Source organism: Polypterus senegalus, chromosome 6 (assembly GCF_016835505.1).
Source record: "Polypterus senegalus isolate Bchr_013 chromosome 6, ASM1683550v1, whole genome shotgun sequence".
Classification (NCBI taxonomy): Eukaryota; Metazoa; Chordata; class Cladistia; order Polypteriformes; family Polypteridae; genus Polypterus; species Polypterus senegalus.
In genome coordinates, this window is record NC_053159.1 from 53,716,446 (window position 1) to 53,743,221 (window position 26,776).

Below are 26,776 nucleotides of genomic sequence, written 5' to 3' on the forward strand. Positions count from 1 at the left end.
GCAATTTCAAGATGTGGCTCAATACTGGATAACATTCCAGGTTTGAATATGGACATTGTTATTTGTTAAGTTTTGAAGTTTTTGTTTTCATGTTTGGACTCATGCCCCATAGACACCATTTTAAACTGTACGAATAAGACAGGTGTTTTGTTTTTTTTTTTAAATATACTGTCAAGGATGCCCTGCGGTGGGTTGGCACCCTGCCCAGGATTGGTTCCTGCCTTGTGCCCTGTGTTGGCTGGGATTGGCTCCAGCAGACCCCTGTGACCCTGTATTTGGATTCAGCAGGTTAGAAAATGGATGGATGGATGGATGTCAAGGATGCCAGGGGCGACGACCCGGCCGGGATGCCGTGAAGGACCGGAAAAGGGCGTACGCCCATCTGGGATCACGTGGGGGCCGCCACCCTGGTTGCTTTGGGGGCCACGGGTTGAGGGCTTGGAAGCCCAACCCTGTAGGGGCCCGTGGTCCCCGCCAGGGGGCGCCACGGTGCCTTGGGAGCCCTGGACCTCAGCACTTCTGCCACACCAGGAAGTGCTGGGGGGAAGAGGAGTAGGAACACCCGGAGGACTTCCGGCTATACAGTTGGTGCTTCTGCCACACAGGGGTGTGTCGGCGGAGGCTCCTCAGGAAGCACCTGGGGCCCATCCGGGCATGCATAAAAGGGGCCGCCTCCCTCCAGTCGACAGCAAGAGTTGGGTGGAAGTGGACGGAGCTCGGAGGAGAAGAGTGGAGGCGGTCTGAGGACTGAGCAAGGCATTGTCATGCGGCCAGAACTTGAAGGGGTGATTGGTGAAACAACATGTCTGCCTGTCTGTGTCCGGGCTGTACCCCACAATACATAAAATGCTTCGCTTAAGAACATAATTTCTTGTTTGAAGTTAATGTGATTGTAAAATATCAGTGTTGATCTTTAACATTTAAAACCCTTTTGAAACCATTCTCGCTTAACACATCTGTTACTGGTTTGAAGACAACTGCTAAATCTCTGGTGTCTTCAAAGTTGTATAAATGAAAACATTTCTAGACTGGATCTTCAGTTTGTTTCCTGCTCTGTAGAATGCATACCATTTTTTCAGTTCACTGAATTGCTGGCGTGTTCTGTAATTATCAGGCTTTTTTGTATTACTATACTGAACGAGATCAAAGAGGACTAGAAAATATTAATTATTGTTTATTTTTTGCGCAGGAGGTTTACATATTTGAAGGTGGCATGTGTAATACATGCCAAGTAACCGTGGCATAGCTGCTTATCAAATAAGCTGCAAATCCATGTAGGCAGGTTGTCAGGGACGCACCCATTGCCCTCTCCCTTGCTCTCATTTTTGTCATACTCCAAGCTGCATTTTCCATTTACAGATGCATGACAAGAGTGATTACTCAGGTTGTTTATCTCTTAGTACTGATGTACTTCAATGGACCATCACTCATTTTTCAGCCATTCAGTTTCCCACACTATTGTTTCTAGCATTTGTATTATTTGCAAACTCCTTTTAATTTATCCATTGCTTCCGATTTTCTCTGCTTCTCCTTGACTGTTTAAATGATGACTGCTTCTTTAGTCTTGATTCATTTGGGGTTCCTTTGGATGACCACATAGTAACCTGGCACCTTGTATTAATTTTTCACCACATCAACTTATTGACCTCTCTTGATCGTTTTTAACAATGTTTCTTTTTCCCCCCTTGACTTTGGCCTGTTAATTGAAACCATTCTATATCAATAATCCCCAGTTGTTTTAAAACAGTGGAGACATCCAAGTTTACAAATGGCTTCAATTCAACTGGATGTCAACTATAATGCTGAAGAGGGGGAAAAGATGGGACACATGCAAAGTGAGCAATGACATGACACCAGTCATTATACAAACCTGCCTTCTCAACCCCCTTTATCATGTTTATCAGGTCTTATATTGGAGCATAGGTTGCATGTTTCATACTGGCACCTTCTAGGAGAACCCGTTTCTCTCCTCTTTAATACACATGGACAAACACAACCTAGACAAACAGGTTTCTTCATGGCTTTATCATTAATACAGGCTTAACAGAAAAGCTTTTCTGAGTTTACAAGGTTTTCCAGAGCGCTACTAACAATGGAGGTATAAGTTATTGCTGCTTTGCTTCTTTTTTTTGGTGCACTGTATTAAATTGTCTTTTCACATGACCTTATTTTGAGCCTAATCACAGTAAAAACCAAACTAAGAAAGAAAGAAAGAGATTCATATTTTCTTGTCTCCGTTCATATTAATAGAGATATCAGTTAACTTTCTATTCTTTGCCTCATGACATTTAAGCCTGTTAGTAGTTACATCGTTTCTTTTTATATACATAATAATAGGCTACATATCCCATTTAACTCATTTTAATACCCGACTTATTAGCAGCATTTATTCATTTATTATTATTTTCACGTGTTAATCTTGGTAAATGTATGCACTTTCCAAAGATCTGCGCATGGCTTAATTCAATGCATTCTATATCTTGGTGACCAAATTTTGCTGATGTTTTGCATTTAAGTTTCTGTTGAAAATGCTTGAGAGAAACACATTGCCATCTTTCCTAGATAGACACTGAAAGACAGAAAGGTAATCAGATATAAAGTCAAGCTAAAGAAGAAGGGATCCAGGCAAACACATGCTTTCAGATACAGTATTCCAAATCTGGAATGAAATGAACTCTGGCTGACCATGACAGACAAGTTATTTCATTAAGATTGAATGCATTTAAGTTCATGATAAATGCATGTGTTTGGGCTAGCTAAATAGTGCAACATGAGCTTGGGATTAAGAATGCACCACTACTGAAGTGTTTGTCACCCGGACACCAAACCATCCATCCCAGAATTTAGTGTCTTGGCCACCATGCTGTATACGAACAAAACGCACTCCAGGTCCATAGTCTTCAAAAGCATGACTGACCTACAGTGTATAAAAAAAAAATCAGTAAGACCCTCTTTCACACAAAATACAGTATTTAGGAGGTAAAGCTAACTACGCTTAGAAAATAAAGTATGAACAATTTTCCCCCATGAGCACTAAACAACAAAACACATAAAATCACTGTATATAATATTTTCAATTTTACTAGTGCATATTTATCTTATTCTGCCGTTCCATGCAAAGGGGGCCTATACACTTGGTGGATTCTTGCAGCTGTGATACTGGAAATCTTGTACACCTGAGAGGGCTAACTTTTCAAAAGGTTAGGAATACAATATCTGAAAAGTAAGCAAACCACTCTCAACACAGGGATATCAGGGGTCTGCCATGCATGGGCGTCAATGAGTTGCCTTCCAGACTCAGTTGAGTTGTGTCATTTATACTCTGACCTTGTTACCTCTTTCTGCCTAAAAAGCTCTGACCAGTGAGGGCAAATAACTCCAACCCTTCCAGGTCCTATAAAACCGGGCATCCTCGAAGGAAGGCATATCATTTTGAGTCAAGTCATCCTAGAGGACGGAGCTCCACAAGAATCAGACACACTCAGCTGAGTAATGACGTTAAAAGAGAGAAGACTTCTGCCTGTATTTCCAGCTTCTTGGTGCCACTCTGTATATGTTTTTATTTTTTGTTTTGTCCCAACATTTCATTCTTGAACCTGTATTTCACTTCCGTTAGTTAGACTTAGTAAACACCAATGATGTAAACTAGCTCTACAGCTTGGAAATGTCTCATAGCAAGGAACAGGTGTTTGTGACAGAGGTTAAAGCATACTGGCATTAAACAGTCAGATTCAGCTCCTTAGACAGCACTGGCTCTGGAATAAGACCTCTTAATTAGAGTGGTCTCGCCCTAATTCTGGGCATATCCTCCTCCCTCCTCTAGGCAGGCTTGGAAATACTTTCTGGCTTGTATGTAGAGAGAGAGAGAGCGAGGTTGGGAGCATGCACTGATTACAGCACATTGCTGCAAACACTATATGGCAAATCACCCTGATTGAGATCCGAGTGCAACCTTGCAATGGGTGCCACCTCAGCACCACATTAAACAGTGTGAGATTTTTCTATAGTGGCTGGAGTGCCAATCCTGCCACCAACCTCCAAGTTCTCTCTGCAAGTTGAATGACCTGCTTGCTGGGCAGGATGCAGATTAACATCATACCCAGGAGCAGCGGAGCAATTGCAGGTTAAAGGCCTTGCTTAGGGGCCCAATGGAGTAGAGTCACTTCTGGCGTTTATAGGATTCAAACCGGCAACCTTCCAGTAGCTGGTGCAGATCCCTAGCCGCAGAGCCACCACTCTGCCCTTGTATGTAGGGATACAAGACACTGGAAAAAATGAACATAGCAATATTTTTTTTTCTGCAATATATAGTGCAAAAATTAAAAACCTAGGAATTTTCACTAGATGACCTGAATAGCTCAATTTTTTAAAAAGAATAAATAATTCTAGAATGTGTGGGATGATCTTGGAAAGTGAGTGCATCTGCTGTATAGAAAGTAAAAAGAATAAAAAAAAAAAAAAAAAGCAGGATGTTGTCAAGAAGGGATAAAGAAGATTACAGGAGGTTATATATCTGTACTCCTGGCTACAATAGAGCATTAAACTAAGGGGTAAGGAAGCTTCATTTACATATAGTGAATTAACATGAGTAATAAAATATGCCATTTAACATTTCATTTCAAAATGAAACATCTTTCTTGGCAAACAGCAAAATAAACAGATTTTAAACAAAATTATAAAAATACAATAGCAGTTATACACCAGTCCCCCGAGCGGTTTTTAAAAATACACTTAAACTAAATATAATTTCTAAAACAAATAACTTTTAAAAGGTTTAAATGAACCAATAGCTAACAATATCAGTTTGTAATAAATAACAAACATCAACACAGAAGTATTTTATCATACAAACCGTTTTTTAAACTTAACTTCCTCTTAGCAACAGTGCCAAAGTAAAACAAAGTGCTGGTCAGTGTGGCTAAACAAGATGAAATGAAACTTCAATTGTATAACAGCTGGTTTCTTTCTTAACAGACTTACTTAGCTTAGAGATTTCTAGCCAAGAATACCAGTCCATCTACCACTGCTGGCTTAAGACAAGCACGTTGACAAGTGATAATGTTTCCACTTGCTGACTTGCACTGAAAATCTTCTCTGATGGGGAGCTTGTAGCCGAAATACACATTTCAAGGAAAGTTCACCTTGTGTGATTTTCTTTGTCTGAGGAAGGTGTTAGCAGGTAGTTGTTTAATTCAGCTCCCACACCTTCCCCAAAGGGTCAGAGACGACTCACCCTTTGCTGTTGCACCACTTTATTTAAAGAAAATTTCCCAAGGACCTCTTGACTTTTTTTGCCCGGGATGTGTCAGCAACTGCGGACTAAACTTGAGCTCTGCTGCTTTAGGTCTCAATAATTTCCAATGTCACTCTGGATCAGTGCAGACAGCAATATCAAAAGCCAAACAAAATGCCATATCTAGCAGCTCCCGAGTAGCTTCATCTTTATATTTCTCATTAAGGTAGCCCAAGATCTCGCTCTTCAAATTCTTGGTGAGATCTGTGTCTTTTCCTTACATTAGTAACATTTAAGTGTAAAAGAGGTGGAGAACAGGCTTCAACATAGGTGATACTAACATAGTCTTCTCCTGAAAGTGCAGCTGTGAAATCCAGCAGTGGAGACAGTGACTTGTTGATAGATAGACTAGATATGTTGTCAGGTTGGAATTAGATGTCACACCTTCTTGACTGCAGACAGGACCCAAGTTAAAGTGTTCTGCTGCTCTAGTATCCTGCTGATCATCATCTGTCTGGATCCCCATCTGTTTGGCATTCTAATATGAGGGAATGTAATGGTAGATTGAGTTCCTTCTGGGCTTTTTCCAAAGAACTTACTGGACAGCTAAAAATCACTCTTATGGTCTAATTGCTGGAACAACAGAGATAACGGCCAATCTATACAGCTTAGAGCCACAATAAACTTCACCAAGACAAACAGCATCAGAAATGAAAACATGGGAGGATTTTTTTGTGATTATCTGACAAAGCACACATACTGTAAATGTTACTGTATCTATTGAGGAAAAAGGGGAATACTTATAAAATGTACTAAAAAATAATTGTTAAAAGGTGGACAATTGCAGCCAAAAACTAAAATTCATGTGCTTCATCTTTTCTTCTTTTTAATGTTAAGAATATCCATGCTACTCTTTACAAAAACTCCAAGCTCTAACAATTATAATACTTTATCCTAAACTGAAGAAGCATATGCTGTATACAGCAGTGCAAGAGCATAACTTTTCACAGTGACATTCGCTATATACATCAGATTGGTGGCCAGCTTTTGGGTGTTATGTTTCAAAGGTTCAAAGTCTTGTTTCATGCTTTGTTATTAATTTTTGTGACATTTATTTATGCTAATGTTGCTTTTGTTGATTATGTGCATTGTTGTTTACTTTTGATTTTGTGTTTAAGCTGTGTTATGTCCAATGTGTTGTGTGTGTTCCCCCAAGAGTCAGGACCACCTGCCTGTCACTGCCAAGGATTACCCTCACCTTATATATCTGGAGGGTCTCCCATTGTTCACGGCGCATCATTGTGAAGGTGCTTGGATTGGGTGAGTTCTTGTGTTTTGTTGTGCCTTGTACTTTTGTGATTTTCTGGATTTTGAGCCTTTGCTCTATTTTTGACCTTAGCCACTGGATTGTGTATTGGGACTTTGTATGGGATTGCCTCTTTGTTTCAGGATAACTCTTTTACTTCCTGTGCTGTACAGAGCTTCACTTTAGGGCATTTTTGTGAAAAATAAAACCTGTTTTTATAAAGATTTCTGTTTGTCGGTTTATCTAGCCAGGGTTTGGTGGTATATACCCCTCTACTGAACATTTTTGGTACTTGCATGTCTTGGGACTTGCAGGCCTTGGGATTCCTAGTTCATAACAGGTGTATAGTGGGCATTACTTAAGGGTGTTCCTTTTGCAGTCTTTGTGTGGTGTATCAGGATTCTTATTGGCTATGACTGAACTACCTTTCATTGTTTCTGTGCCACAGTTTTGGTGGGCATGCTTTTATTTCCCTAACCAAAGTACAATGCCATATCCTATATGGGGTGGGCAAATAATAGATTTTTCAAAAATGCATGGGCAGACTTTATAATATTTGTGTAATTCTTTTTACACTCATGGAGGACATGTTCCCCTTACAAGATTACACCCATGCAATGCTGCTTCCATTATCCCATTATAAAAATGTAAGAGTTGTAGTTCCAGAACCCAGGCATCAACAATACTAACTTATCAAAGTTTACTCTCTTACCTTCCTCCAAATGCAGTCTTCATTATCTGGATCAAGGTTTACAGGCTCTGCTTTAAACTCATTAACAGGCTCTAGATTTCCATTCAGTAGACTAACATGTAATTCATAGTTGCAGCCACAGTCTTTTCTTCCTGAAAACCTGAGAAGCATAAGTGGAAAGTTAAATTTTCACTAGGTGGAAGTCATGTATATCATGACAGAGTGCGACTCCTCCGCAGTCCAAAAAGAACTTGGCAATTAGGCATAAATGTTAATGATTTCACTGCAGAGGAGTAGACACAGTTCATGCAGCTTTCTCAGATTTCAATTTAATGGAATATTTCAGCAATTATTACAGCAATAATCTCTTTTGTCCAAGGGCTTTTCACTATTTGAGCAATACTTTATCTTTTGAACTGCAGAATTTTTCGGCCACATCAAATTAAATCATACCAGTCTTGGACTTCAATTTTGGGTTGCACGGAGTCCAGAATCTCCTCGGTGTAGCCCTCAGAGACAAGGTCAATGGTCTGTTCTTTTAAGCAAATTCTAGGAACAAAGAAATAAAAAAAGACATATCAGCATTTTTTTATACTGTGAGAGACGGCTGGGTGTTACATAAAAGGAACCAGCTGCCTCAACTCCAAGAGCCAGAGTCGGGAGAAAGGAGGATGAAGCTTGCATGGAGGAGTGGAGGAGGCAGTGATCAGGACAGAGACAGAGACAGAGAGAGAGAGAGAGGAAGAAGAAGAGGGCAAAGCATAGCTGTGTTGTTCTAGTGCTTAACTGTACTTGTGGCTGTGATGGGAAACGCTTGCCTACTACAAGTTTCCCATAATAAAAATTCTCTCTCTCATTTTACACATGTCCGAGTGTTTGTGTCGAGTGTTGGGGAGCTGGAGCATCTCCTGGTGGTCACAATACCCTTTGAGTTGGTGAAAACGTTACCAAAATTGAATTAGGCGAGTTTGAGGCGAAAGAAACAGTCATATTTTCAAATTATTTTACTTGCTGAATGGACTTCCAAACAGAAGGATGTTAATGACAATAACCTTCTGGAAGTCATCTATTCAAACAGTGATCAGACATTGCTAAAGATGTGGCAGAAGTCATTCAGGCCAGGAACAATCTGACCCAGTTTTGGGGAATGAAAATAAAAGTTTCAGCAAAATTTTTTTTTTTTTCCTCAAAAATCACAGGACAATAAAAAAGCTACATACAGTAGCTCACAGCGGTTTGCAGTTTATCAACTGTAATTATTGATATATATTTTTTTATTATTACAGTCCCGATCAAAAGTTTAAGACCACTTGAAAAATGGCAAAAAATCATATTTTGCATGGTTGGATCTTAACAAGGTTCGAAGTAGAGCTTCAACATGCAACAAGAAGAAATGGGAATGAGACAAAACATTTTTTGAGCATGCAATTTAATGAAAACAACGATTAAACTGAAACAGGCTGTTTTACAGCTGATCAAAAGTTTAGGACCACACCTCCAAAAAAACCCGTAAACCCCCCCAAAACAGAAATCAAACTTCCAAACATGAACTCAGTACTGAGTAGCTCCACCGTTATTGTTGATTACTTCAAAAATTTGTTGCGGCATGCTTGATGCAAGCGTTTCCATGAGGTGAGTGGGAACATTTCTCCAAGTGGTGAAGACGGCCACACGAAGGGCATCTACTGTCTGGAACTGTTGTCCATTTTTGTAAACTTCCCTTGCCATCCATCCCCAAAGGTTCTCAATTGGATTTAGATCAGGGGAACAAGCAGGATGGGCCAAAAGAGTGATATTATTCTCCTGGAAGAAGCCCCTTGTCCTGCGGGCATTGTGTACTGTAGCGTTGTCCTGTTGAAAAACCCAGACGAGGGCCCTTAGTCATGAGGAATGCTCTCTGCAACATCTGGACATAGCCAGCGGCCGTTTGACGCCCCTGCACTTCCTGAAGCTCCATTGTTCCACTGAAGGAAAAAACACCCCAGACCATTATGGCGCCCCCTCCACTGTGGCTCATAGAAAACATCTCAGGTGGGATCTGCTTGTCATGCCAGTAACGTTGGAAACCATCAGGACCATCAAGGTTAAATTTTTTCTCATCAGAGAATAAAACTTTCTTCCACCTTTGAATGTCCCATGTTTGGTGCTCTCTTGCAAAGTCCAACGAGCAGTTCTGTGGAGTTCAAGTAGACAAGGTCTTTGAAGACGTTTTTTGTTTTTGAAGCCCTTCAGTCTCAGATGCCGTCTGATGGTTATGGGGCTGCAGTCAGCACCAGTAACGGCCTTAATTTGGTCGAGAATCGTCCAGTGTCTTGACGGACAGCCAATTGGATCCTCCGGCTCAGTGCTGGTGAAATTTTTTTGGGTCTTCCACTTGACTTTTTTGTTCCATAACCCTCAGGATCATTTAAGAAATTCCAAATGACTGTCTTACTGTGTCCCACCTCAGCAGCGATGCCGCTGTGAGAGACCCTGCTTATGCAGCTCAACAACCCGACCACATTGAAAAAGGGAGAGTTTTTTGCCTTTGCCATCAGAACGTGTGACTACCTGACAGAAAATGACAATGAATCCACATCTTTGCACAGATTTGGCCTTTTAATGGCATGTGGTCCTAAAATTTTGATCAGCTGTAAAACAGCCTGTTTCAATTTAATCGTCATTTTCAATTAATTGAATACTCAACAAATGTTTTGTCTCACTCCCATTTCTTCTTGTTGCATGTTGAAGCTCTGCTTGGAACCTTGTTAAGATCCAACCATGCAAAATATGATTTTTTGCCATTTTTCAAGTGGTCTTAAACTTTTGATCGGGACTGTATTATTTTAAATCAATAAAGAGATGTGTACAACCATACACTGGGAGAAACATTTCAGCATTTAGAAGAACTGAGATGAGAACATAAGTTATGAACACTACAGTTCATCTGTAATTCACGTGGCAATTCAAGCTGTCAGGGTGCTTATTCAGGATAGGGTAAAAGGGAAGGTTCTCAAGCAAATCTTACATTATAATCCCACCATGACATAGCGACTGATGAAAACAACAAACATTTATGACAAATTCACAAGAAATGTATGGGATGATCCAAATTTGGATGAACAAAAGGAGATAATGGAGAGATGACTAGATTGATGAATGGATAAACATTGGTTGAATGAACAATAGATGAGTGAATATATGAATGGATTGATAGATACAGTATATAGATACATAGAGGATCTGATGGATAAAGAAATGGATACCAGGATGGACTGACAGACAGATGGATAGGTGGATGGATTTGTTAGATACATGTAGGAATTGATGGACAAATAAACATGGCAGCAACTGGACAGATTGTAGCCAGCAGGGAAAAAGAATCGATACATCAGGATGTATTTGTGATTTACATTTTTTTTTTTTTTACAAACATGCATGCCCAGTATTTGTTTTTTTTAGGTATTATATTACAGATTGGGAAAATATCTACATTAAATATTTTTAATCAGGACATACACAGTTTCTGCATTGGTCACATCCTGACTGGCCAAAGTCTGGAATGACTCTAATAAAGGCTTCCTTCAAATCACACACAAAAGCTTTACAGAAATTCAAGTTTACAAAGAAAGTCATTTAATGCCCTTTTCTGTCTTATGAACCTCAACAAAGCTGAACACATAGTTATAAAGTTTTGAGGACTGCTGCTTACACACAGTGGACTAATGTTGCATATGTTACACCAAAAAAGTTTAATGACAGCAGGGAAACTGGTTTATTAAACATTCTGCCACCTCTTTCTAAAATCGTCATAAATGTGTTTTTGTCTTTCCACTATATTGCCCATTTCACTTGAGGTAAAATTTTATTGATCATTTTAGTTTTTTGTTTTTTTTTAAACCAGGTTAATAAAGTAGCTTGATTACTTGTGACAGCTCTAGTCAGGCTGATTGTCAATTCTACAATCTATTTATCTGAATGCAGATGTGCATTTGTGTGTGAGAGGGCTCTGTGATGGACTTGGCCCATTCAGAGATAGTTACCTTCTTACACCTAAATGCTGAGTTTGGCCCTGTTCCCACACGACTCTGATTTGGATTAAGCAGGTTTCAGAATGGTTATATGTATTGCATTAAATTATATTATAAATAAAAAAATAAGTCAACACAAGTTATAAAACCATCTTATATCCAGCAAGATGCGACTTAATTGTAGGTGAGGACATTATACAAAATTAAAAATAGCAAACTATGTAATTATTCTTCTCTGTTATTTATTTTCACATTGTCACCATGTAACATTAGCAAAACACTGTGTGGATTTACAAAACTGCCACAAGTAACTTTTATTGCTTCTCACTAAGCATGTGCTCACTACAAAATAAATGTGTATGCTTCACAGAAAGATGAATGGATGCATGGTGTCAAATCATCCTGTTTTGGATGTGCCCATAACTGACTGGTTAGATGCAATCATATAAACAGACAGAAGATTCAAATCAACTCATTACCTTCATATGCAAGCATTAAATGATGTAAGGCTAAATAACAACTATTTACTATGTGTATGATTTTTCTGGTCCATAGTACTCACTCAAAAGATGTCACAAAGTATGTTAGAATGGAGCTATCAGGAAAGTCATATCCACAGTCTCCAGGCATTTCCTCAACGCGCCACATACTGCCCCCATTTTCAATAATTTCCCAATGATTAAATTGATCTGTTTAAAAGTAAAAAAGAAGGGGTGGGGGTGAAAGAAAGAGTTGTAGTTAGTCACAGTTACCACCGATATCCTCCATGTAGAAGTAATTATTACACAGTACAAATAAGTAGTGAATGGAACAGGCTCATCAAGATCCTATAAGCAATAAGGTTTTCAAATACCCATCAGTCATGTTTCTTCTTTCCTTCTTAACCCTAAGCCACACTACTGATGAATTTCGTTCTCTTGTTTATTCTTATTTGTATTTCTATAGAATGTTCTTAGTTCACAACCAAGTTTAACATTCTTTCAGTTTACCTTACTTTGATAAGCTATGTCAAGCCCAGAAGGAAATTACTTAGTCCAGTTACCACTAGATGTAGCAAGGAACCATGCTCTTGTGAAGATTCTTAGTCATCCAGGTGAAATTATCTGGTAGTTGAGTCATGGCAACTAGACTTCTTTCTTGTTAGGTAGATACGTTTCACTGCTCATCCAAGCAGCTTCGTCAGTCTGACCACAAATTTATCCTCCAGGTTAGTTTCACTTTACACCTTCCCTGAATAGGCTCATTGAATAAAACAAAGAAAGTGGAAGGTTTGGGTAGATGTAACAGTCACACCTTTTAACAGCCCCTCCTACCCTCATAGAGTGGGTTGTTAAGAGTGGTCCACCTGATGGAGGTATGAATTGGGCCTAATTTTCCTGGGGATGGATGAAAGGGCAGCATGATAAATTGAAGACAGATTATGCCTCCTGTAGTCTGCAACTTTTCTTGCTGTCCCTTCATATTCCCACACCAACTTTAGGGTTTCTGCCCCAAAATGCATAAAAATATGTCTGCAAAGATTCTCAGTCGTCCAGGTAAAATTAAGAGGCCCAATTCACACCTCCACCAGGTGGACCAATCTAGAAATCATGCAAGTATAGATGCCAATACAGCCCAGCTTCACTTACCAGGTCATTAGATGCTCACTTCTCTAATGTGAATGCCAGTCTATATACTGCATTTTATTTAAAAATTTCTTTTGAAACATTCCTATACAGTAAAAACAAATCAGACTCTTTCAAAATGTATTCAGTCAAAAAAGGACTCCTTATAGCTGTGTTCTACCTTCTTTGATATTTACTGTACATCAACAATCTGACACAGTGTACATTGTTTCACTCTCAAACATGTAGAACTACTCATATTTGGAGGAGATGAAAATCACTGCAAATGTACTGTTTTGTAAAGTGCTATAAGACTCCCCATATTTCAATAAATGCTAAAAAGACTAAAAAATAGTTATGTAATATAAATACATTTTCCATCTGCTGATTAATTGCCCAAATCCACTTAGAACAAACTCAGGATAGTATTATTAATTTGACTAATGCCTATTATTTAAAAATGATTTACAAGACCACTGTTTATGACTTTTGTAATCTTTTTTTTCAGGTGTGTTATGTCACTTTGTCAAGGTCACAGAGCGAGTCTGAGGATGGAACTGAACCAGCAACCTTCTGAATTCAGGTTCAGTTCTTTAATAAAACAACAACAAGGTATCTGCCTGGACTTCCTAAATTTGAATACAGTAAGAAGTCAAACCCCCCTCCCCCCATTTATTTTCATGGGAAACATTATCAGTACTGTCCTTGTTTGTTAATGTAATTGTCCTCACTTGTCAACTGGTAATGACACCAGCCTTGGCTATGTTCCTATGATATTTTGATGTTTGATGATATGATGTTTTTGAAATTCTTAATAAATAGAGAGTTAAAAAAATTGCGTAAACTTTTTGAACATCCCTCATATGTAAAAAAAACCTCTACAGTGCATTGTGACTCACCATTTCCACATGGGTTCTTCACCAGGTTCCTCAGGTGTCCTGAATCCATAGCTTTAGAAAGGTCAACAACTGATATGCCAAAAAACTGTGCTGAAAAGTTAAAAAAAAGGCTTCAGTATAACATCGAAGTTATATTTTGGCACTTTTATATACAATCTTGGCTGAATGTTTTATTACTTCTCTTTTTTCTTCACTCTGTAAACCTTTGACTGTAAATATAACACCAGGTCATGTTACTTGCAGAAATTCTCAGATTATTCTGCACTTATGGGTAGTTCATAAGGGGGATGAGACAGAGTTTCGGTATGAAGTGGAGAAGTTTGTTTCTTGGTGCAAAGAGAATCATCTGCAGCTTAACATCAGCAAAACCAAGGAACTAGTTATTGACTTTCGCCACACTACAGAGTTTCTATGCTAGGTCAATATGCAAGGAGTAGATGAAGAGATAGTCTACTCCCACAGGTACTTGTGGGTCCACATCAATGACATGCTGGGCTGGTCTCAGAACATAGAGGAACTATGTATATAAGAAGGGGCAAAACGGGCTCTTTTTCCTTAGGAGACTACATTCCTTTAATGAGGGTAGTGACACCCTTTACATTTTCTACAACTCTGTGATAGCCAATGTGATTTTCTACACTGTGGTGTGCTGGGCTAACATCATTTCAAGAGAGGCACACCGAATCGACAAGCTAATTAAAAGGGCAGGCTCAGTTATTGGATACATTCTGGACCACCGGGGGTAGCAGCAAAGGAGAGAATTAAAAATGAACAATGCAGTACATCCTTTCTGTGACACATTAACACTGAGGACTTTTAGCCAATAAATAATTCAGCACACATATGTCAAGAAACACTACTGGGGCTCCTTTATACCAAAGGCAATACATCTGCATGATGCCTTATTCAGACTGGGACAACCAAGTCAGAGGTCTTTTCTTTTAGATTTTCTTCCTTTGTGGTCATTCTGGTTTGTTTGCATATGTATATCTATTTATCTATTCATTTTTTAAAGAGCTTAGTGCATTGAGTATGAGATAGGTGCTATACAGATAAAATGTACTATTATTATTATTCTTCTTTAAAAAGCTAAATTTCCCCCGGGGAACAAATAATGTTCTATTGCTCTAGGAAAGTTGCTATTCAGTTTACACATGCACCCATTATTTGAACCTACTAAGGCCATTACATATTTGTAAGACCCAGCAGAGAGCTCTTGGAGTCCTACTTACGAGTTGTCATTCAAAATTACCCATACATCCTAGGGATGTGGCAGGAAACTAGATCACCTCAAATAAACCTATATAAAATCCATACTGAGTGAATGAACAGGGGATCTGAATTCATGCTACTCAAGAAGCAACAGTGATAACCACTGCTCCACTCTCATTTTCTCCATTATGATCATATCAAGAAAAACTCTTCTAGTTTTAATCAGGCTGGAAGACATTGCATTGGGCTAAAGACAACTCTTTTTTTATTATTTCCTTATTTGGTCGATTCCTTTATCCAAAGCAATTTATCATATTTGAGATATAGTTGGTTACATGTCTTTTAATTTTCCTGTTGGGGCCCAGGTGGTAAAGAGACTTGCTCTGGGTCAGAGAGAGTCATTAGCAGGATTTGTACCCAGAAGCTCAAGGTCTGAAGTCCATTGTCTTAACCAATACACCACACTGCCTATCATTTCCAAAAGTAACCTAAAGAAAATCGGTCATAATGTTGTTCTCTGCTGTAATCTGAAGACAACAGTTTTACTCATTCAGGCCTGAGCCATAAATCTCAAGCTCTGCCACAGCTACCCAAAGGCCATCCAGTAAGCAACTTGATGGTCAACAGATATACATGATGAATGGTTAAAATAGCACATTCCAGTGGGATTAAAGCAAAATATCAACACTTCATTTGTTTTTTAGGTAGAAAAAGCACATGGATAAGATTGCCACCACCACTTATGCACTGAAGAAAAAACAATGATTTGATTTTTCTACATTACCAAAACAACTAATTTTGAAGATTTGTATGCATCCAGCTCACTTTCTCATTTCTTTCCTGTTCACCATGGGATAGTCTGCGGCTCTCTTGTGATTGTATGCAACTTTATTCCTAAGAAAATGTAGATTCTCCCATGCACATGAGACACACTGCAATGGGGTGATCATGGGTGCCGCTTCTGTGAACAGAGGGTTTACCAGTTTCAAAAAGTGTGGGTGCTCTTTTCAGATGATTGAAATTGGTGGTTGTCCTTCCTCTTTTCAGGAGCTAGGAAGGTCACCTGTGCAGCTGGTACATTAAGACCATATAAGCTTATTTAATTTTTATCATTGAGACAAGCTTATAACTTTAAATAAATTATACTGTTATGTACTGTAATTATGCTACCTGTGACCTGTATTTACTTCCACCGGTTGAATTCCCAACCATGTGTTTAATTCTTTTCCATTTCCTTCTATATGTTTTTTCTTCAAGCCAAGTCCCCTGTACAGTCAATAAACACCTTTCTATGTTTTAAAAAAACACTGTCTTAGGATTTGCATCTCTCCTGTCTAGTCAATCCTTCTATAATTCTTTGATAATTCAAAATCACATCTGCACATTAAAAATCTCTACTTTTCAGTATTAGAGATATGCAGACTATTTCTTCTAACAGCCATCCAAGTCTAATTTCCTGTTTTTTTGTTGTCAAGTTGTTCAGTAGTTTCATTCTATTTTGTTAAGAGTATTAACATGCTTTTCTGTTTGATCTGTAGACCATATTTTACAGTGAAGTTCTTACCTACCTACTGTACCTATAGGAAGGATCTAAATAATGTAAATGAGAATCAGCCAAAGCACAAGTCATTTCTGGGAAACAATGTTTGTACATTTTTAATTTGGGAAAAAGAAAATGATAAGAAAACTGAGAATACAGAGCAAGACAACAAACATGGAGGGATGCTTTATTTTTCATTCAACAGTTTAAGACGATGCAAAGACATTTGCAACCCTCTTTAGATATCACTATTTTCCTGTCATTTGTTCATTAATTTACTGAACTTGTTTGGTCTAACAGAGAGCTGTACAGACCTCAAGCCTATTTTGGAAGCATTTGGTACAAGGCAAGAACCAACTGGGGAAAGGACACTGGCGCAACACAGGGTACACACTTACAAATGGCCACACTCACTCACTCCCTCCTTCCAAGACAATTAAGAACCAACTATTATTCTTATTATTATATTTATTTGGAATATGGAAAGAAAAAAAAACATATTTATCTTAGGTTTAAAATATATACTTCTTTTTGTGTTACTTGTAAAGTGTGTTGCAATACTTTTTTTTTTTTTTTTAAATACAATGCTGTATACTTTTACAACTCTCAGATTTCTTTCACCTTTTCACTTATCCACTTATTACTTATTATACTATATTGTAACATTGCTTCATCAAAAAAAGCTGCCACATAAAATAAATGCTAATGGATTGATATGGAAAGATGTTCACATATTCATCAGAGTATCTTGTGAGAAATGGTTAGGAGTTTGGATATTCAAAAGGTACTGGCTAATTGACAGCACAGCGGAGTAAATAAGGCGTTGGGCTTAAAACATTTCACTCAACTTGCCTTTCCATAACCTAGAAAAACATATGTACATATGTGAATGTGTGTGCTTATGTGGCACTGACAGAAGGTGTTCACTACAGAAACATATTATATTAAAAATAGCAGTGTAGGCCTAGTTGATTGATTGAGAGAAGGCTCATCAACTATGTTAGACATACACTAACATACAGGTTGTATTCGGGAGATGTTGTGCCACAGCATTTTTGACCATTTGATCGACCAACAGATTGTAAAGTGCCCTTGTCGGGATAGTATGTGTTGTTCTGGCCTTCAACACTAAAGTCTTAGCGTGAAAATTGCAGCCTGTTGCATTAACAACCTTTCAAATTGCCTTAGGTCATGTTAATTAAAATTGCAACTTGACCTGCACATATATCTGCCCAATGTACTTTCCATTAACTAAAGTGAACTACTTTATTATATTATTAATGGGGATTTTTAATTATACATGCCCTGGTTCCTGTTTTGCAACCAGTGATTTCACAATAGGCTCTCTCTTCTCCCAAGTATATAAACCAGTTTGAAAATGGATGGTCACTTTACTATATTTTTTGAAAATTGTACTTATGCATGGACCACAGTTAATTCTTTCCTTGAGCCCCATGCTGCCAGGATATCATAATCAATTCCTTGGGACTCTGCGATAGAAAGAGAAGGCTGAGACAACTGAGGGTGTTGATGCAAGTATTTCTGCCAGGGATAATATAGAATCTAGCTGTACCACAAAGGAAAAGAATGTGTAGTAATACAATCTTCCTGGAGATATACAAACATTTTAGGAACAAAAATGACTTATGACCGATGACACACACAGTGCAGAAATAAATGAATTACAATAATTGCCAGGGAATAGTAGAATAAATAGCATGTCAAATTAATATAAATAGGTGTAGTTAAAACTTGCATCACATGTTTAAAAAAATTCAAAACGAAGACCAAAATGCAGCTATGTACTGGAACAAGACCGGTTTCTATCTGTTCTTGAATCTACTATTTCATAACAGGAAACATATTCACAACAGTTAAGGTTAGTTCTATTGAATCAAGCTGAACTGGTGGATCTGGCCTATATTTAGATTTTAACTCAAGGGTGTGCCTCTGTAAGGTGCTGCATACATTTGCTTGTGATCTATTGAACACCTGTTGTCTTATTCCATCTTGTACATACAAGTATACCTGATAGTGTGCTGTACATATTATCCTCCTCCTCCAGCTTATTTCAATTATGCATATTGTGCTAATATCAGCGTCATTGTCTTCCCTCATATCCTTTCATTGCCTTTTACCCATGTTCACTGGATTCCCTTTGATGTGTTTGTATTATCAAGTCTTCACTGCATTCTAGCAATTACCTCAAGTATGAAACTGCCAACTCTTTATTAGCATTGCCCTTAATAATTTTATTGTTCTAAAGTTTACTCTGACTCTTTAGCCCTGCCCTAGACTACACTGGAGACGGTGTTTATGATTCAACTAAATAGTACACACCCATTTCACTAAAATAGGATTCCCTTCATATCGAAACACACACCCTTTGTGCTACAGGACGCTACACCTATAAACATAATGCAACAAACACCGAGATGGAAAGACCGCGACGCACACCTAATTGGAAGTTAAGTTCAATAACGGGCATTTTTATTTCACAACAAATAATTTACAGCAGTCTGTAAAAATAACAGTCACTGCAAGCTATTCCACTCTCGCAGTGTTCTCAATCGTCATCCAGCGCCTCTTTTCCCAGTTACCCTCGTTATCATCTGAAAGGCGGTATTTATAATGCCATGGGGGTCTCCTCCTGCTTTCTCGGACTTGAAAAGGTATAACGGGAAAGTTCCAGGGGTTCTCGTCACGCAGAGCTTAGCACACCTGTGAATATACCTTGCTGGCAATCACTCGCCCATCTCTACAGTCACAAGCCTGCTTATTACCGTACTCTACGCGCTAAAATGTACTAACTGAACACCGAAACAAATAAGAGTTCATAGTGAATGTACTGCATGTAATTTGCCAAATGAACTTGATCCTGAGAAATATCATACACTTAAAAGGCATCAGAGCTCCCATCCAAATTAACAGACACTACTTGAGCCACCATGTTTTTTTTTTTTCCACCGGACAGCACTGCAGTATAGTGGGGTGTGTCTCCGTCCCGACCCACTACTACAGTGAACGCGGCGGGGCATGAGCCGCACCGTACAGAAATGCTACCAAGAGGATAGATAATACAATGTTATCAAACCTTAAACTTTCTTGTTTTTTTACAGTTAACTATACACTGCAAACATGTGGTGCGGTTGGAAATTCGCAAACAAGTATGCTGATATCAGTAACGTCACCGTGACACACACTTATAAACGTTTTATGCCGGACACAGCAGTTTATTTTTCATTCACAGTCTCCTTACATATCTGTACAGATTTACGGCAGAGTATCAAGTGGCGTGACCGGTACAGTATTTGAAGCAAAGCGACGGCAGCGGTAAAGGCAAAATCAATAGCGGACATATGAAAAAGCTGAAAGAATACATCGGGTTACCAGTTCTTACTAAGTGTTGGGCTCCGGATGTAACTCAGGTAAAAGCGCAACTTCTTCTTTTTTGTGCTGCACAGCTATACCAGAATGTCACCTTGTCTTATCCAACGTAAGAAGTGATCTTCTTAGTAGCGCTCCTTTTCAGTTATGTCGGTCAAAATCGAAATATGCTCACTCATTCGCTTGGTCACGTGCGCGTCACCAAACGGGGGCGTGCACTTATGGTCTAAACTGGTTCTGCACTGAATTTCCTTAACACTTTTGACGATTCAGAATCCTGCTTTTCCATATGTTTTTCTTTATTGTTTTCATAATTATTACTTAATGAACGCTTTTAAATCACTTCAGGTTTTTTTTTTTTGCCTTCCGACTCACCGATATGACAAAACCCTCACGCGTGATGTCCAATTATGGAAGACGTCCAGCTTTTTTGGAGTATTCCCATATTTTTGGCCCTATTAACCTATTAACCCAAAAAAAACCCTTATTTTTCGCCATTATTTGTGCAACCTTCAGCAAAAATTATCAGAAGGACTTGAAGTTGTTCGTGCTACATTAACCTGGGGGTTCATCTCTAATGGGATACAAGAGATCAAAGTTACCCCATTTCACAAAACTTAAACAAAATTGGGATCAGTAAGATAGGCAGCAGTGTTTTATTTTATTTAGAGGTTACTGATTATGAATGTTAATACTTTTAATATTTGATTATTTCCCTGTGGCCCTCCAAGAAGGATAAAAATATCAAGTTTTAAACATAAGCATGTAGGGAACCCTTTTAGACTATTTAATGTCAATGACTACGAATATAATGTTATTTTTTATTCTTTACATGGATCTAGACCTTCATCAGAAAAATGACAAATTTCTTTTACAATCAAGATTTTAAACATTTAATCCAAAGCACACACTTTAATATTTAAAATATTTCACACAGCTGGTTTTATTATGTACTTCAGGTTCTCATAAAGTAAATCATTACATTTTTATATGAACACCCCAAATGAGAGTGGCTTACACTAACTAAAATATTATTATTATTATTATTATTATTATTATTATTATTATTTTAACTCCTATCTTTCTCTCACCCAAGGTGTACTAGCTGAAGTACCTGTGTGAAGCTGAAGGTACGCTGCAGGAGACTCGGGATGTGAGGTACACTCTTAAAAATAAAGATGCCAGAGTGGCTCCTCAGAGTGATGCCATAGGAGAACCAGTTTTGGTCCCCAGCAAAACCATCCACATGAAGGTTTCAAAAAGAACCTTTATTTATTTAGATCTAAAACCGACTCCTTACAGTAAATAACCATAGATAGACAGTAACAGATTTGGGAAATACAAATGGGTTCCTGATTATAAAAGCACTCTTGCTGATACAGTAACACAGACTAAATTCAAGTTTTCTTAATCTGTTAGTGTCCTGCTAGGTAGCCTACTATACACTCAAGATTTCATTTTTTTCCTCATATTAGGAAGTTTTTCAAAGCACAAAGAACCAGCTTCATTTGCAAAGAACCCTTCCCAGAATAGAATAGTGCTTAGTCAAGCAATAATTGAAGGGGTGAGTTCCAAAACCTGTTAAGTACATTTTTTGGCAAACTTTAGGTGAAGCATGGTTCTGATTCATCAAAGGGTCGGCTATGTGCTTGGCATTGAACTGGGCTTCAAAACCTGCTAAGTACCAAAATATAGTGCTATAAATTTTGATGTGAGTTCCAAAACCTGTTAAATACATAACCAGCTTAGTTCCAAAAGCTGCTAAGTACACCAGCCAATCATCTCAATATGCCACACTCAGAGTTTTAGGAAGAGACTGGCAGGTGCTTAACTACAAGTCTGCAACTGCAAAAGTCTGCAAAAAAAAAGCTCCCATTTCACTTAACAAAAGTTCGAGTGGTGGAAATAACAAGAAGTAACATAAACATAAAGACCACGTATTCAGGCGACTTTTGCAGTCACAGTATTGTGAAACGTGGCAGCAAAATAAAAAAACTTGTCAGCTGACCCACTTCCACTGAATTGTTGTGTTAATCCAGTAAAAGCAAAGGATGTCGAAATGTTGCTTAGCAAAATGGGAGTCAATATGGACAATCCGCAATCAGAAAAAGTTAAAGAGTTCTACCTCCCAATCATTGGAACAGCCAACAAAAACACTAAACCAATGACAGACAGTGATACTGAAATATATGATGAAGACAATGTAGAATATTGACATTCTAGAGATTGCTTATAACTTTTTTAATTTACTACTTCAACAATGCTTAACAGGAATTCATGACTTTTAGCATTACTTTTTAGCTAAATAGTTTAGAGACTAAAAGCTCTGAATTTCTTTTGTTATATACTAAAAATATTTCAAGATCCAGAGCACTTTTGATGACAGTTTCTACTTATAGGTTTATGGAATAGCATTGATGTTTTTTTCCTATTTTTTACAAAAATGTAAAATATTCAGATTTCTGACATGTCCAGCAATTGACATTCAGTAATGTAACAACCAACATTCTGCAAAAAGAATTTTAAAAATATCATTTCAAATACTTAAAAATTATTTTTCTCCTTTTCACAAAAAGTTGTCTCCTGTACTTAGCTGATTTTGCAACTCAGCTCTTCAATTCTACAAAGAACCACATAGCTCAGTAAGAACCACAAAGTGGCATTAAAAATCATAATTTTTAAGAGTGTGGGTAATATGACAGCATGGGAAGGGTGCTATATAAATAAAATATTATTTTTATCATTATCTGCTCATTTACTCAAACCTTTCAAATACACAGTTGTGGCTGTAGGACACACACGTGGTGGCAACAAACTTTCATGAGACCACCAGCCTAATGCAGCACAATCAAACTAACTTTATAACTTTTGGGTGTGGGAGGTAATGATAATCAGAGTTACTGAAGAAATACCCACACAGACATGGGCCCGAAAGTCACATTACGTAATGTTCTGTAACTCAGTTAATTAAAATCAAGGTTGCCTGTTTATCAGCATCGTATGCAAGGAACCAGCAATGAAAAAAAAAAGGAGCTGTAAACCAAAGTTACAAATGCACTATAAAATATATGCTGAACAGGCTTAGTACTGGTGCAATGCCTGCCTTGTCAAAGCAAAATCTTGTCTGATGAACTCTTTTCAGCACCTTTATGGTACCTCCACAGACAGTGGTAAGCCTATGCTGACAAGACAGTTCTTAGATGATATAGACCTCCCTACTGTCTGTACATGTCAAGAGGACAAGAAGGTGGAATTTCTACAGTTGTCTAAATTGTGATGGTAATTGGAGTGTCTGCAACATCATGTGAGAATTCCTCCTTTACTATATCAAGTTTTGTTGTTCGATAGTTTTATTTGTTGTTCACAATAGGAAAAATGCCATTTTGGCATATGAAATGGAAACACTTATCTTACCTTGGACATGGCTGAATTTCTAAGATCTTTTGCCAATGGAAACAGAAGACTCATGTTAGATTTCTCCTGATACAACAGAATTTAGAGAAACCTGTTATAGCTTAAACAGTTAAAAATAACACAATTATTTACAAATACAAATTGTTGTTCAAATGGAAATTACTTAACATAAATAGGGTAACAGTCAGAAATTAGTTTAAGAATATAAACATGCAAAAATCTTGATTGTTTAGTTTGAGGGTTCTGAATTTGTTGTTTGATTTGTGTTTTTTAAATGGTCAAGCTATGCTGGGAGGTCAAATGGTTGTTTACTATTTTATCATGTCTGCACTAGATGCAGGCTACAATAGAAAATCAGGGGAGACCTCCCAGAACATTCAGAACTATACAAGTTATTACACAACACTTACAGTAAGCAATAGACTGACACTGACAGTTTTGAAATTCATGGAGTCATTTATTTATTTATTTATTTATTTATTTTAAAGTTGATAATGTGAATTTGGATGGCTTTGAGATACTCATTCAGTTCATGTACATTATATTAAGAGCTGAAACATTTTCCAAAACTGTTTTCTTTAATTTGCCCGTATTTTCTTATTACAATTTTATTTTAAGAATGACCAAACATAGTGACTTACACTTTAAGTCTTACCACTGCAGGCTTTGGATAACTTAGTTTAGTGAATTTAAAATTTACGTGTGTGTGTCAATGGGGAACATTTTTTGTACACTGGGTGGTTTCTTTTTTCTTTTAGGCAAAGAAACATATAAATATTTTTTTTAAGAGACAGTAGATGATGGGGCAATAGGCACTCAGTGTTGGGACTGAAAGACAAATATCCTGAATAATCCCATTACTGATTATTGTGATGGTTGTCTACAGAACATAGATAATTGCTATCTTGCAAAAGATTCACCTGCTTTGAAGTTTGAACTGCTTAAACATACTGTGCACACAAATCGATATTGTGATAAGAGAATTGCCTCCTTCCTTGGCATGATATGATAAGGATCCTATGATAAGGAATCCAACCATGCACACTTATAATACTCCTTCCTTGGAAAATGTTTGTATTTACCTGGCTTAAAAATTAACATGTCTGGGAACACAGGTTTCTAAGCAGCATATGTGTGCTCCTTGATAGTTGGCAACAATACTTTTTGTTTAAACTGTGTTTACATTATTTGTCAAGCTCAGGAAATTGACAAGTACCATTGTTTAATCCATTGTCATGTTGCTCTAGGCAGGAACTGAAGGAGATTTATACAGGGTGACACAGAAAAACGGTAACTTTTGAAATGCGTAGTGGCAGCCATGTACAGTTGGCAGCACTGCAGAACAGGGACCTTGAGCTGTAAACATTCTCGCCATTTAGTAATTTAGTAATCAATTGCAAGGCAATCAATGGCAGCTGTGCGAGAATTGTTCGGTAACCGTGTCATCTCAAGATTCAGTGACATTCCCTGGTCCTCAAGATCACCGGATTTGTCCGTTTGTGATTTTTTCTTGTGGGGCTCCCTTAAGAGTTGGGTCTACACAACTCCGTAAAGGAACTGAAACAAAGTATTCAAGACGAAATTTGTGGTATCCCAGCTGAGATGTTGCAGCGATCAATGGGGAACCTCAACAGCAGATTGGAAGAATGCATACGTACAGGAGGACACCATCTACAGGACGTAATTTTCAGACATTGATAATTTGGATTACTGTCTCTTAAAAGGCAAGTTGTAGTGGTTCAATTGCTGTCAATAATTTTTTTTGTTGGATTTCTTCTATTTTTATTGGGTTTTTCAAAAGTTCCTGTTTTTCTCTTGTCACCCTGTACTTCTGGGCAGAAGAAGGCATAGGGTGAGAATGGTCCACTGAGAACACTGCCAAGACCACTCACACAGTGCACAGGGGCTCCCAGGCAGACAAGAGTACGTGGCTGGAAAGTCGCAAGGCACACGGACAGCAGCACCTGTCTCCTGGGAAGAAGAAACTGTTCCACAAGAGAGACACCAGTTGTGGGTCCAGTGAGAGAAAGAAGACTCATGAAAGGACCTAGTGAAGCTGGCAGACATGAAGAGATGATGTCTAGGTCAACCTAGGGAGCCCAAGCATCTGGTGAACAGAGTGCATCTGTGGACAACTGGACAATTAAATGTTGGAGTAACGCAGCATGCAAACTGGACTCTGCACCACTAAAGTTTTTATCCTATACTTTATGTTTTTAATGGACTTTTAGAGAATGGACTGTGTTATTCTTTTAAAAAAGGGTTTTGTTTCTGATATTGTTAGATTCTTATGTTCTTTTATCTTTTTGGTGCGCTTTATATCAGGCATGTCAAACACGCGGCCCCTGGGCCACATGCAGCCCACAACAGAAATTTGTGCGGCCCGCATGACAGAATCTAGTTAGCATTGAACTTGTACAAAATGATTACTATCGTTTGTGATCGAATCATTTCTGCCTTCTGACAAAAGCATGTTTTCCCATGGAATTTGGCACTTGAATTACTGAGCAATGAATTCAGTGAGCGTTTTCGTGATTTCAGTTCACTCGAAGAGGACTTTGCACTGTTCTCCAGTGTATCCAAACGGAATTGATTGAACTGCAGTCAAATTCTATTCTGAAGGCAAAATACAATGAAGTTGGTGTGCCAGGCTTGTATGCTTACCTGCCACCCTCGTATGTGCAGATCCGTAAGTTGGCATCGAGAGTACTGTCTATGTTCGGAAGCACTCACCTTTGTGAGCAATTGTTTTCATTAATGAAAGCTACCAAAACCCCACATCATTCAAGACGAGCACCTTTCATCCCTCATAAAAGTTCAAGCCTGATATTGACGAACTGGTTACTAACAAGAGATGCCAAGTGTTGGGACAAAAGAAATAGATCTCACACTGTAAGACTGCTATATAAGCAATGAATATAATATAACGAATATAATATAATAATATAAGGACCTAGCTAAGAGGCTAAGACTCTAATTGTACGCTGTTGTACGGAAAGTGTATGGAAATAAATTGCTTTTCTTTAAACTTTAAACTTTAAGTGTTACATTTTTTAAAGTTTTCAGTATTGGAAAGAAAGCTTTGTATAATATTATAATAGTATTTGTTACAGTGCGGCCCGCTGACACACGTATGACAGTCGAAGCGGCCCACCAATGGTAGATGAGTTTGACATGCCTGCTTTATACTGTCTTGTGTAATACAAGTTACTGTTGTTTTCGTGAAATTGCTGTCGTGTCTTTCATTGTGTGCTTATTCACCACCTAATTTAAAGAAACCTTACTGTGTGCTATATTCTGTAAATCTCAAGAGTCCCCAGTCTCTTAATAAAAACTGGGTGGCATAGTCGGATATTTTAATGGTGTCTAGGTTAGAGAACCTGAAAGTGTGACCAGGCATCTGTCACATACACAGCAATAAAAATAAGCCATTTGAAGATGTTAATATTCAAAACTCACATTACTGAACTTTAAATTAAA

The 26,776-nt window shown here is 38.1% G+C and overlaps 1 protein-coding gene across 3 annotated transcripts; it reads right to left on the minus strand.

The window, feature by feature from the left end:
* Nucleotides 1–2,009: 2,009 nt before the first annotated feature.
* Nucleotides 2,010–20,054, minus strand: fbxo2 (F-box protein 2). 3 transcript variants are annotated; one of them, XM_039756000.1, is made up of 7 exons: nt 19,896–20,054; nt 13,744–13,833; nt 11,803–11,929; nt 7,684–7,779; nt 7,252–7,390; nt 5,678–5,771; nt 2,800–2,917 (listed from the first exon to the last, which is right to left on the minus strand). In XM_039756000.1, exons 2-7 carry the CDS (start codon nt 13,790–13,792, stop codon nt 2,901–2,903), a joined length of 522 nt encoding a protein of 173 aa, XP_039611934.1. In that variant the 5' UTR covers nt 13,793–13,833; nt 19,896–20,054; the 3' UTR covers nt 2,800–2,900. The 3 variants fall into 3 exon arrangements, with proteins under 3 accessions (XP_039611931.1, XP_039611933.1, XP_039611934.1); XM_039755997.1 differs by lacking the exon at nt 5,678–5,771 and having other exon boundaries at nt 2,010–2,917; nt 19,896–20,050; XM_039755999.1 differs by lacking the exon at nt 5,678–5,771 and having other exon boundaries at nt 2,010–2,917; nt 19,886–20,050.
* Nucleotides 20,055–26,776: the final 6,722 nt, after the last annotated feature.